We start from the raw sequence: 14,007 nt of genomic DNA, 5'->3' as shown, positions 1-14,007 counted from the left end.
GTTTTCTATTATATTTATCTTTTAAATATATTAAAAAAAACTTAAAGAAAGTATATTGTGACAGAATATGCAGAAAAGAAGACAAGAACGATATATCACTGAACCATTAACGTATCTAACATTATAATGTTGGTCCTTTCTATGACACACAACACTTATGTTTTAATTCATTTTTCCTATATATTCATCATGACATTTTTTCATTATTTAATTGATCTTTTCCTTCCTAATATAATTGACATTTCTTATTATTGTATTTCTCTATCTTACACATTTTTATATTTCAAGCCTTTTGATTATTATGGATTATTTATTTTTATCCCTGTATAATCCTTCCACTGTCCAATACCTTAATTGTATTTTATATCATCCTCTCTTTTTCCATTAACAAAAAAAAAAGCTTCTTCAGCTGAAGGCGGGGCCAAGTGGACGCGCGTTCACGTCTCTCCCTGCGCGTCCCCGAGAGCCAGAGCCAGTGGAGCAGCTCCGTGTAGAGTCGGTCCTCTGCGTCTCTGTGTCCGGCTGTGTGCGCTCTTCTCCCGCAGACATGGGACCACTCTGCTGGGAACTAACCTCCATCCTGGTCTCCTCCAGCTGAGCCTTCTCACCCCCACCCACACCCAGCCTCACCTTTTTTTTTTACTCTCTCTTGATTCATTTGTTTCCTGCCTCTTCATTGATGGACTGAGAGAGTTTGGTTCTGTATTCCTGTTGGTCCAGCTGAAGATGGAGACGGTGATGGAGAGGGAGTGCAGCGCGCTGGGGGGGCTGTTCCAGACCGTCATAGGAGACATGAAGGTACCATGAAGGATCATCACATGTTAATGATGCTCACCTGACAGCATCTCCCTGCTGCATCACACTATTGTAAAATGCATTGTGTTTGTTATCTCATCTGACATGTCCAGGCTTTATCATTAATGTGTTAATTACCAGGAGGAGGAGGAGGAGGAGGGAGGAGGGTAAAGTGGGTGTGTTCAGGCTTCATTTTAAGGATGTGAACGCCTGCAGCTTTCTCCAAAAAGAATAGAATAAAACCTGTAAAGCATCTTCATCCTGGAAACCACAAAGATACTAACGTTCACAGGATGAATGACAAAAGAAACTAGAGTCTATTATCTGATGTATGTATGTGTTTATGAGAGGGATAATCTAACAGATGGGACCTGACACCCAGAAAAAACTGCTTATCTATAAACAATAATTCATAAAAATGCTAAATTTACCTTTCTAGATAATTGAGGAGGTCTGCTCCAAATTTATCATTTTTACATTTTGGAAAACATCAACTGTTTTACTCAGTTTGTAATTAAAAAAAATACCTTTTAATGGCAAAAAAGGAAGAAACCTTCAGGAGAGAGGTGTTCAGAATGAACAACATAATACAATTACAACATCGTCGATCAATAGTATAAGAATTGAACTAGATCATGAGATCTTTTTCCTGTAAGACAGTTACTTCTTTGTTTCTCCAGTGTGTTTTATATATGTATATATGTATATATATATATATATATATATATATGTGTGTATATATATGTTTGTATATATATACTTTGTGATTCAGACTGTTTCAGGTTTGGTGTTAAACTAAACTCTGGGTTAAGTTGAGGTTTAGGTTTCAGTTTATGTGTGTGAGTGTAGTTTCCTCACAAGTAATGTAACCTGTGTGTGTGGGGGGAGGGGCACCCCCCACACACACACACACACACACACACACACACACACACACACACACACACACACACACACACACACACACACACACACACACACACCTGTTTCTGTGGTGATGTCATAGCAGACAGGTGGTTTCTAACAGGTGTGGTGGTTTGGTTCACAAAGGGAGGTCTGGGAGATCTGTCACACCCTCCTCCTCCTCTTTTCATCTTATTCTACCTTTACATGTCTCCTCCTCTTCTTTTTTACTTCCTACTCCTCTCCTTCCTCTCCTCCTCCTCTCCTCCTCCCTCATTTCCTTTCTTCTTTTCAGCATTATCTCAACATCCTTCCTTGTTCCTGTTCTGTGCGTTTTTCTTTCTCCCTCAGTTTGCTTTCGTTTCCTCTAGTTTCTTTTTATCCCTCCTCCTCTCCTTCCTCCTTTGTGTCCTCTCCCATTGCCCTTCACCTCCTCCTCTTCCTCGTCTTTCTCTCCCCTCTCTCCCGTCCTTTTCTCTTCCTCTCCTCATGTGAGTCTTCATGTTTCAGTGGCGTTTAGTTTTCATCTCTTTATAAAAAACACTGTAACGAGCTCCGGCTCTTAGAGATGCACGTTGACGAATCAAACGCTACCACACTCTTTTCTTTTTTCTCCTCATATGCTTGTTCGGGTTCACACCTTCTTTTCTAATCTGCTGCGTTCACAAACATGGCTGCTGCAGAGACGAGCTGCATCATGAATGTGAAGCAGAGCGATGCTTTTAGTGTTTTATTCATAAAACAGTGACCATCTAAAAAAGCACAACCAGCTCATTTTAACTACATATATATATATATACTGTTTGTTAGTTTGTACTTTAAGAATATAAGGCTTGTTTTGTTCTATATTTTTCTTATTGTAAACAAATCCCATGAAAAAAAAGTATATTAAGCTTCATTGAGAGTTACGTACTATGATTAATAACGAGTTTAACGAGCGAGAAAGTCAATTTATTGGTGATGTACGGGTCAAACAAACACAGGACTTTCACCCAGGAGACCACTGTGTTAAACCAAAAGTCTACGTCTACTTTACGCTAGAAAGTCTTTGTTCTTTATTTACGCTATGATTTAACAGAAAGCATGATCTTTTTTCTTATCTTAACCAAGTAGTTTTTGTTTTCCTAAACCAAACCAATCGATTTACGATGTTACCACTGGTAACTGTGCTTCCCTGCAAGTGTGTTACGAAGAACATATTTTTGGTTAAGAAACATCAACATTCAATGATTACTGGGTTTTTTTGCAGAAACTTACAATGTCACCATTTTTTATTTCCGTTTTGGTGAAGTTTGTCTCTCAATGCTTTCTGACTTCCTGTCTTCCAAACCCGTTTATTCTTACTAAAGACGAGCTTATCCAATCTTTTACAAATACTAAAGTCGTAAATTGTAATTTTCTCAACCAGCAAACAGGGGGAAGTGGTGTTTTTTGTTGGGGACTACTTTCAGCGGCGCATGGATACGCATTTGGTGCTTTAGGGAGTTTTTGTGGCAGCAGGAGGGTTTATATGGGATTCAGTAGAAATAAACTACAGTGTGTGTTCATGGTGTAATGTAATTCTTATTTCTTCCTCTTTGATGGCAGACTGTATAATGTGAAGAGCAGCCCCCGGCCTGATGTTTAATTCATACAGGTGACTGTCAGACAGCCAGATGCAGGTTTTCCCTTGTTAGCGTGAACATGTGTAGGTGGAGAGAGGAGAGACTCCAGTCTGCTGCTTCTGATTGTCTCCTACATTCAGCTTCTGATCCTCATGTTAGAGTAGAGATAAACAATGAGGAAACATTAGAACCGCCGGGTTAATGAAGCTAAAACGCCTGCTTGTTTGCTTTTAATAATACGGTTGTTGTTTTTTACTTTGTGTAGAGAGGAAATAAAAGAGTATTGGCACTTTTCCACTGCAGGAATTTAATAACCCATAACACGGGGCTTCTCATGTAAGAACCCAGCTTTGGTACTAAATTCTTCCTTGTTTCCATTTTATTTAAAGAACGGATGGATAAACGACATTTTTAACACTCAGATTGGACTATCTAAAGCATTGTTATGTCTGTCCTATTCTCGTTAAGAGCATATTATCTCTTAAATCAAACATCAAATTTGGCACAAATGTCCAATTAGACCCACAGACTGTATATAAGAAGTGGCGTTATCGTTTGAGGTCATAGATTATTTTGTGGACTACGGTTTTGAAGCCTCGAGTTTGCGTTTTGGCCGTCGCCATCTTGGTTTTTTGCAACCAGTGAACAGGAGCAACCATATTTGGTAGTGGTGTCGACCTGTCAATCAGTGTGTAGCCCCGCCCTAAAGCATCCCCTGCTTTATGGTCTGTTTGACTCTAAATGGAGCATCATTTACTAAATGAACATCATGCTGTATTGAAGAAGACTTGAAACTAGAGATTGAGACCATAAACTCATGTTTACAATGTTTACTGAGGGAATAAATCAAGAGAGAAGTAGAGTCATTTTCTCATAGACTTCTATACAACCAGAGGAGTCGCCCCCTGATGGACAGGAGAGAGAATGCAGCTTTGAGACACTTTACGGCATTAGCTTCACCTTTCAGAAGCCATATGTTTCTGCCTGTTTGGAACTTTTGTCTCAACTATGAACTGATTTGAATTCGGTGCTTAAAGGTCACTGTAACATCACAAAACACGTTTATGGGAATGTCACAATTTTCTGACATTTTATTGACAGAACAGTTAAGCAGTTAATCCAGTTAATTATATAATCTGCATTAATCATGAATAACATTATGTTATTCAATCCCCTAAACATACAACTATTTTATTTTGAAAATCCCACACACAAGCTTGCTAGAAACCTGTAAAATGACCTTAAATCCTTGCAGTCCACCAGCCCAGGTCTTTTATTTTGTCTTTTATTTTGTATCATTTCCTCCTCTCTGTGTTGTATTTGTGTTCATGTTGTGTATACAGTATGTGAATGTGTGTGTGTCTGCTGTTCACCATCACTGTGTTGCTGGTTAAATCCTCGACATATTACTGTTGATCCGCTTAAGTGGAACCGATCTGCATGTTCTTCCCCTGGAGGAGAACTGTTTTCCCCTCGTTGAATAGAAACTGAACTGAAGGTTTGGAACATGATTTGCATCTTTGAATGCATTAAAATGACTTTCTGCCACTAGTGAGGAGAAACCTGAGATCATATCGATGTTTTATACAGTCAGTCTGGTAACAAGAATCTGGTTTCTCTATAAATAACTTTAACAAATTATCCAAATGAGCTTACTAATTGTTGAATTCACAAATTCTTTCAGCATTTTGGAGATGAAGCTCAAATTATACTTCGCATACTTTGCACACCCAATTTATGACATCTGCCAGTGTTTGTGAACAGATGTCTTTGCAAATATCTTTCATGCATCCAGACATGTTTAACTTGGATTGTTCGGTTGGTTCTGGGAGAAAGTTCAGCCCAGATAATGAATAGATGGACAAATGGGCTAAAATGAAAATCTCTGTAATTTCAGATTGATTAAAATGTTATTTTCTGAGAGAATCACTGCAATTTAAATTGAATTAATTTGACATTTACATTCGCAGATTGAAAACCTAGTTAGAAAGGAGCAGCTTTCTGGCTGTGAAATGGGTTTGTAGATAAAAAGGTGGTGGATGTGACGCAGCTTTGAGATCAAAAAACAGCCTTCCAGTTCTTCCTGTGAGAGTCAGACAATAGACAGGAAGCAGAGTTCATTGTGATGAATTGTGTGAATCCCACTGTGACGCTAACTTAAAAAGAAAACTCTTTTTTTAACCTTGGTGCTGCTGAGTTCAAGGCCCCGCTGTGACTGTGTGCCGTTAAAGTAATGCCTCTGAGCGTATTAGCTGAATGCTAATCACCATTTATCTCGGACTGAGCCGTCGTCTTAATCACCTCTGAGCTAAAATAATCCTGGTCCCTCTCTTTTTTTTTGTGGGCTGGCTGCTGCGTATCAGTGTCGTCATGGAAACATCACGGACAGAGCCGCTGCTTGCGTTGGCTTTGGCGCCTCGGCCAAATGGGTCACTTTGTTGTTTTTTTGTTTGTTGGCTGACTTTTTCTGCTCTGAAGTGCAGTTTGTTGGATTTTAAGAGGTGGAATTCGCTACGATAACGATTGTTCATAGTCCAAACTCTTTTGACGTGTTCATGTGAGGTATTGAAGGGGAAAGATTATCATTCAAAAGTTATATACTACAAAACAATAACAAAATAACATTCATTTGTTTTGCTGAATGTTTTTATCAATTATACTACATCTGATCATCAGTAAACCATTTTAATACAGTTCATTTAATAAATAAACACTGACTGAAACAGCTAGCCCTGCTCTGATCCAAACGGCGACTGTTTCCCGGCCGACAGTCCGTCACATTAGAGTCATGTAAAACCACGACTTGACGTTTTTACACCTCAGTTTTTTTGTACGAAACAAACAAAGGAGACACAAGTTGTTAATTACTGAGCTTTAGTTAGTTTAGTTCTCTTTCCAGTCTTTATGCTAAGCTGCATGTTAACCACACAGACTCTGTGGAGACTGATATCAATCCTTTTATGTAACTCGCAGCAAGAAAATAAATACACACATTTCCCAATATGTCAAATTATTCCTTTAAGGTCCAATTCACCTGCTGGTCTCTGAACACATGACAGATGTTTTTCTTGTTTCATTATAGCAACATCTAAATGCTTCTAGTCGAATTTCTCTTTATCTACCTGCCTGACATTCATCCAATGACAAATCCACAAAGATGTGCACCATTATGTTCTAGATATTTAGGACTAAACATCCCGGTCTCATCCACCTGGAGACCTTTAGAGCAGGTAGATGCTTCAAAAGCCTCACAGGAGGAAATGATCTCTGGATGCAAAAACATTCAGTCATTTCCTCTGGAATCACATTATTATTATTATTATTATTATTATTATTATTATTATTATTATTATTATTATTATTATTATTATTATTATCTGACAGGATCGGCGATGAGGAGGAAACAACCAGGGGATTTCTTGTTTTATAGCCTTTGCAGTCGCTCACAGAGCCAAACAAACAGAGGGGAGGATTCCTGGAGGACCGGCTGCTGCTGCTGCTGCCTCCGGTTGTTGCCACGGTGACAATTTATGTCCTCAGTGACTGATTGATGCAGCGGCCCTCGCCCTCGCCTCGGTGTGTTTGAAAGAGAAAGAGAGAGAGAGAGAGAGAGAGAGGATGTAATGAGATGTGGTGTATATATTTATATATATATATATATATATATAATGTAGAGGAAAAAAGAAGAACAAATAATATATTTGTGTTGAATGTGAAAGAGAAACAAAGAAATCTGAAATGGGTGACACAGAGAAATGTGTTTGGGTGAGGATGCATGCACGTGTGACCCTCCCCTCCCCTCCATACAATATCCTCCCTCTCGCTGAAGCCCCCTTCTGCAGCAGCAGCAGCGTAACCACAGCAACGGTAGCCAGGCGATGGCGCCGGGCATCGCTCTCACATCGCGGATCAAGGCTGAACGCACCCAGCCTCAGCCTAGTTAGAGAAAGAGGGAGGATGATGGTGATGACGATGATGACGCTGACAAAGGGCGACGCCCACAGAGTGCAGCTTTCTACAGGAGCAGAGAAAGTCTGGATACAATACTCATATTACCTGAATCAGTTATTAGTCCTTTTGTATACGGGACATGAAGAAATCGGCTCAGAAATGGCCGATACAATCCAAGGTCCTCTATATGAAAGGGTATTTATTGTAGGGAAACAAAAATGGAGCCCAGGAGGGGGATAATATTCTCATAAAACTCTGAATTTCTGACATTAAAATGGCAAATTCATGAGGAAAAACTCACAAATTTACAATAAAAATAAATCTGAATATTATTTGGAATTATAAAGTCATACATTTAAGAGAAAAAGACTTTGATGTTTAGCAAAACCTTGCTAACGCAGTCCTGAAGGATACATGTATGCATTTTTTTTCATGTTCGTTCTGTGTTATTTTATGAATATAATGCAGACATCCGTATTTAATCCTTTAACACAAACATAATGTCTCAAAATTCAACATCACATCTCTGAAACTTCTGACGGGGAATTGATTTTGTTAGGAACACAATCCATACATGAGTCTAAGTATAAACCTTGAAAAAGCAGCTCCATAAAAGTACACAAAGTTACATACTGTTGAATACTTTTAGATAAATTGTGTACTAGTCATCTTTATTTCTTTTTGTAGAGCTTTACAGTGGCACAATTACAAAATGCATTAATAAAATACCATAAAAACAACAGCAGTGATGTGTTGATTCACCTCCATGATCTTTGTTTCAGGCTGTTGCTTTCTGGTATTTTATTGAGAAAAATTCCCATCTTTAAGTTTATTATATATGATTATTAAAAGCGTGTTTTAATTCTAGGATTCTTGCAGTGTTTTTGAAAATGGGTGTAAAGTATTTTATTCATCCATTCTGAGTCCACACTACAGAATCCACTGAGTGAAGATGCTTCACTGCAGTAAAAATAATAAAAAAAAAGATCCCCACCCGCCCCTGAAAACATCAGGGGACATCTCATGTTGAACCCAGTCAGTGGACACAAGTCCTGGTTTTGGTTGGGGGGGGGAGCGCTTGTTTCGCTTCCTCTGGACATGCTGGGGTGGACGGGGGCGTTTGTATCGACGTATTGATCCGTCTCCTTGTTGTCCGCTGGCTCGCTGCTGCATCGATGCTCTGGATTTATGTGTTTTGGTCGGGCCTGACCAGATTTAAATAAGTGAAATGTAATTTAACGTAAATGAACGTGAAAGGAAAAAGCAAATTATTACATTATAGATTATTGATGGTCTGATACCAGTGGTTATCAAAAGTTACAGCCCCATAACTCCCAGTGAGACGCTGACCTGATGCATGATTCTGACCTCATTGAAGGTTTTTTTTCAGACAAAATCAATCCACATTAAATACAGTTTGTTTTGGTTTAAGCAACTATTTGAAATAAGATCAAAACGTCTACAATAATAAGATTAATACTCCATGTTTGTACGTTTACTGCTGCATATCTCTGTGTGTGATTCAAGTTCTTTATGTGAATTAATTCTCTAACTGTTTTCCTCCTCAGGGCAGTTATCCCGTCTGGGACGACTTCATCAGCAAAGCCAGCAAGCTGCAGTCACAGCTCAGGTAAGAACAGTCACAGACAAAGCTACTTTCATATCACGCAATAGAAATAAACACATTAATCAACACAGAATACAAAGACACTTTTTTGTGGAATATGCAACTACTGCATCAGTAAAAGGCCAATGTATCTCCAATAGTATCAAAATCAAACAATCAAATTAAACATCAGCTTATTTTGAGATATTGGTCATTTTTATGTCCCTGTATTTGTTTTTGTTTTCTGTAGGGCTGCAGCTATTGATTATTTTAGTAATCTGGCAATTGTGGCATTGTTTACGGAGTAATCGGATAAAAAAATAATTTCGCTTCACTAAGAAACATTAGTAAATATATATATATATATATATATATATATATAAATAAAGAGAAAAGCACACAGAATAACTAAATGATTTTAATAGAAAAGTCAACTTTTTGTATTTTCAAAATTGCATGCAAAAATTGTTTTTATTTTGGTTGTCAATGACGAAAAGAATGACACAAAACCAAACCTCCAGCAGTGATGTTTACGACTTGTTGCAAACCATTAAAATGGAAATGTGTGCACAGGAAGTATGAACACACACACACACACACACACACACACACACACACACACACACACACACACACACACACACACACACACACACACACACACACACACACACAAACACACATGTTGAGGGTCTGTGTCACCTGAGCTCATGAAAATCCAATCAGACGGCTTCATTAGGTGTTTAAATGTCAGCCTAACCTCTCCTGTTCTGTCGCAGTGACACACACACACACACACACACACACACACACACACACACACACACACACACACACACACACACACACACACACACACACAGAGAGAGACACACATATGCACAACTCAATTAACCTTGTGTGTGGCTGGCAGAGATTAATGATGCCACCATAAAGTCGTTATCGGTGCGATGGATCAGCAGCGGCCTCCAGAGATTCTGCTCTGGGCCAGAGGTCACCAGAGGTCACAGCTGATAACAAACTCTCCTCCTCTTCCTCCACAACACACACACACACACACACACACACACACACACACACACACACACACACACACACACACACACACACACACACACACACACATCAGGGCTTCCGTGTCTGAGATTTAAAGAGCCATAACATTACTGTTGCACATTTTACTGTCATTGATTTCAGTACAGTACAATATTAAAAATCAAACTTGAAACTTGCTTATATACTTATAAAGATCAATGTAAACTCCCAAAATGATATTATTGTAGTCAAGTGTGTTCAGTTACATATTAGAGGAGGACGTGATGGCAGGAAACATTTGGTAGAATAGATGCAAACAAGATGAGAAATGATATAAAACCTGGTGTTTAGCAGGTTTATTTATGTTCAGTATATGACAGCCCCCCAAAAGTGGAACCGAAACATCTGGATGGCCCCTCCCTGGTGGTCGTCTGTCAGTTTAGGAAGTGCTTGATTTGATTTCCAGTGGCGTTTTCTACGAGCGGAGTACACACTTTAACCATCAAGCTCAATAACAAGAAGCTAAAATCTTTCATATTCAATTAATTGTGCGGCTCTAAACCTGTCAAAACCATAAAGATACTGATAGTACTTTTTGGATCAATAAGGCTATAAAATGTAAAAAATACAGAAACAAAAAGTCAAAGTGGTGTCTGCAAACATTTAACTTGCATTCAAGTAACTCAATGTGTCCAATCTGCATACGAAACAGACAAAAAAGTCTGAAGAGCTGAAACCATCAGACAATGTGTCACATTGATTCATCAATCAAAACTGAATCAATACATTTTCTTTGTCAGCTGTCTTAAATAGTCAATACATCTTATAAACATTATTTGCTTCAGAACTGATGTCTGTGATCACGATTAATATTCGATTAATTGTGCCAATTTTAGAAATGCTATTTTATAGGATTTCTCCTCCACGTCCAAACCTTCGCTCTTTTTGTCTCCCAGGACGACGGTCGTCGCGGTAGCAGCCTTCCTGGACGCCTTTCAGAAGGTGGCCGACCTGGCGAACAACAGTCGAGGTACAGTGGCAGTGTGTGTGTGTTTGTGTTTTTGTTTGTGTGTGTGTGTGTGTGTGTGTGTGTGTGTGTGTGTGTGTGTGTGTGTGTGTGTGTGTGTGTGTGTGTGTGTGTGTGTGTGTGTGTGTGTGTGTGTGTGTGTGTGTTTTCACAAATTTTGTGAAAACAAGTTTTGTTTTGGTTTCTCTCAAAGCTGTTTTCTGATCATAAATTTAAACTGTTGTGGACGAAGCTTAAAGGGACAGTTTGGATATTGTTATAAGTGAAGGTTGTTTCAGGTACTTTGGTTAAAGTTTGTGTCATTTCATTTTACTTAGTAACAATGTCATCCAGACTTTATGCTGATAGACGACCTGGATTACAAACCAATACGCCGATGATGGTGGACTCTTTCTCTGTGATTTGTGATCGTCAATCACAGAAAACAGCCGCAGGTCTCGGTGATCCGTGTTGTTGTTATTGCGGTGAAGCAGTTTGCACGTTTTTCTATTGATTTGTACGTTCTCCATTATTGACAAACGATCAGAGGTGGCTGTCTTTCCTGATCTCCAGACTGTAAAACATCAATAGAGGCCACTTCCTGGATTGATTAGATGAAGCAGGAAGCTTTGACGGGCAGCTCAGTGTTTGATCTCCATGGTAACCGTTCTAAGTTACTCCAGTCATTCATGGATTCTGTCTGTTTTGTTTTGGGAAACTTTACCTTTAAGGATGACTGTGTGTGTGTATTTGTGTGTGTGTGTGTCCGTCCACAGTGGGATGTAGGCTAGCTTCCTGTCGAGTTGACTCGCTGTCACAACGACAACAGTAGCCGAGGAAACAATCAGTCAACGCCACGATGATTCGAGAGCTCTGGGTCACATTCGCTCTGTAATTGACTCTGTGTGTGTTTTTGTGTGTGTGTGTGTGTGTGTGTGTGTGTGTGTGTGTGTGTGTGTGTGTGTGTGTGTGTGTGTGTGTGTGTGTGTGTGTGTGTGTGTGTGTGTGTGTGTGTGTGTGTGTGTGTGTGTGTATAGCTGTTACACCTGGAGCAGAGCTTTGTGTAGAATTATTGGTTTCCTTCACCAACTGTTGGGACAATTAGAGGTTCGCGGAGCCACACCTGATCCCCGACAACACAGAATGTTTTGCTGACAATTAGTTGGTTGGGTTTTTTTCACAAGCAGCGTTTCTTAGAGTGAATTAATCCCTACATTTATCTACGTCAGGGCGTCGGGTCTGGTTTTTTTTGTTTGTTTAAGGTGTTTGATTTGAGCTATTAATTACTAATTTCTCAATTTGAATTTCAAAAAAATTGACAACATAACAATACATATTATGATACAGAATGACAGAAACCAGGATGGTAGTTTTTCTCAGGCTGTTGTAGTACAACGTTCGTAGCTACACCTACAAAGAGGTGTAATTTGTAGATATGCCACAAAATCTATTTGTATGTAAGTGGAATTGCAAAGACCGGAAAACCCCCCACAGGGTGGTGGATGGGTTTATATGTTCAATAACTTTAATTATATAAGTTTGTCATATACTTAATGAACGGCACTTCCGAAGCTATTTAACCCAAACCACACTCTTTTATATCACAATCTTTTTCTTAAGCTAACTAAGTATTTCACCATCTTTTCCTGAATCCCAAATAGTTTTGTGTCCTAAACCCAACTGGGTAGTTTCTTGTGAAGACGGAAGTTTATTTTAAAATGTATGTATGAAACAAGCGTAAATTGACGCGTGATGTTTGACTTGGTTCTTCCAACCTGAGGACCAAGACCCTCAAAATGGTCCAATGAAAACATCTGAGAGTTTCCTCCAATCTTGGCTTTATAATTCTGAAACACTGGGACGTTTTTGAGTAGAAATTAGAGCTGAAGGATGTTTTTAAAATGTCTTATTGTGATTATTTTGTCTGGGATTGCAATTGCGATATGATTAATGATATTATCATTATTTTCTTTTTCATTGAAAAACATTAAAACTATGTTGGTTTCTGCACCAAACAAAGTCTGTACAATAGGATGTGTAGGCCGGGACATCTCTGCAGCACCACAATTATTAATTTAGAACAATATTTGGAAATAAATATTGGACATCAACAGTTTAAAAATTTCAATAGATTTTTTGTATTTTTTGTGCAGCCGCAGAAGAAACTGCTTCACAAACGTTCACAGGCCTAAAAGGTTAGAATTGATTTCATGGATTTTTGAGGCAAATATCAATATTGTTCCTTTAAGAGTTAAAAAATGACACCTTTGTGAACATCACAGATAAATATTTCTTTCTGGCTTAAAGCAATATTTGTGAACTTTGTATCTTGAGTTCTAATCCTCGGCCTGCGGACAGAGAGTCAACTCTGACAGATGTGTTGAATTATTGAATGAAGTAGTCATTCCTACCAGTATACACAGTATGATCAGAGAGGAGGAGGAGGGATTAAGGGTGAGACATAGATGATAGAGCTGATAAAAAGGGTGTCAGAATTTAGACCAAAACAGATGAAATGGCAGATTAGAATTGATGAGGATGTGAGAGGGAAAGATGGTTAATGTGAGAGGAGGGAGAGCAGGTAGAGGAGAAAGATGGAGGGCAGATGGCGATGGGGAGAGAGAGAGAGAGAGAGAGAGAGAGATGATGGAAAAAGATGGATGGAGGGATGGAGGAGGGGGAGGGAGGCTGTTGGCTGTCATGTCCAGCCGGCTGCTGCTGGTGCTCATGGCAACAAGATGGAAATCACTGCAGGATTCAGTGAGCAAAAGATCCGATATCTCATCTCATCTCATCTAAATCCTCAAATAGTGGCACCTCGTAACGGATGATGGTCGTTTATCATTCTGCAGATTAAAGAGAGACTCTACAGGGAAAAGATCTTGGTCTGTTTTTCTTACTTAACATGTCTTCTTTCAAACTAGTGGAAAGAAAACATCCAAAATACACATTTAGGTGTCTATTTGCATGTGTAGATATCTGCTAAATTCACCAGAAGTTACCATTAGTTAAAGCCTCATTTGCATATTTGAACATAACATTTCAGAAAACTTTCAAAAAAATGTCAGTTTTATGTTGATATATATTAGTTATTTTTTTTACCCTAT

The 14,007-nt window shown here is 38.9% G+C and overlaps 1 protein-coding gene across 1 annotated transcript in view; it reads left to right on the top strand.

The window, feature by feature from the left end:
- Positions 1–726: 726 nt before the first annotated feature.
- LOC129096850 (protein MTSS 1-like) overlaps positions 727–14,007 on the top strand; it is a 49,536-nt gene continuing 36,255 nt past the window's right edge. The window contains exons 1-3 of the mRNA XM_054605530.1: positions 727–798; positions 8,822–8,883; positions 10,851–10,924. Of these exons, the coding sequence (XP_054461505.1) occupies positions 727–798; positions 8,822–8,883; positions 10,851–10,924 (208 nt within the window). The remainder of the gene's footprint in view (positions 799–8,821; positions 8,884–10,850; positions 10,925–14,007) is intronic.

The sequence above is a fragment of the Anoplopoma fimbria genome, chromosome 10 (assembly GCF_027596085.1).
Source record: "Anoplopoma fimbria isolate UVic2021 breed Golden Eagle Sablefish chromosome 10, Afim_UVic_2022, whole genome shotgun sequence".
NCBI lineage: Eukaryota > Metazoa > Chordata > Actinopteri > Perciformes > Anoplopomatidae > Anoplopoma > Anoplopoma fimbria.
This window is presented reverse-complemented; position numbering and strand designations above follow the sequence as displayed.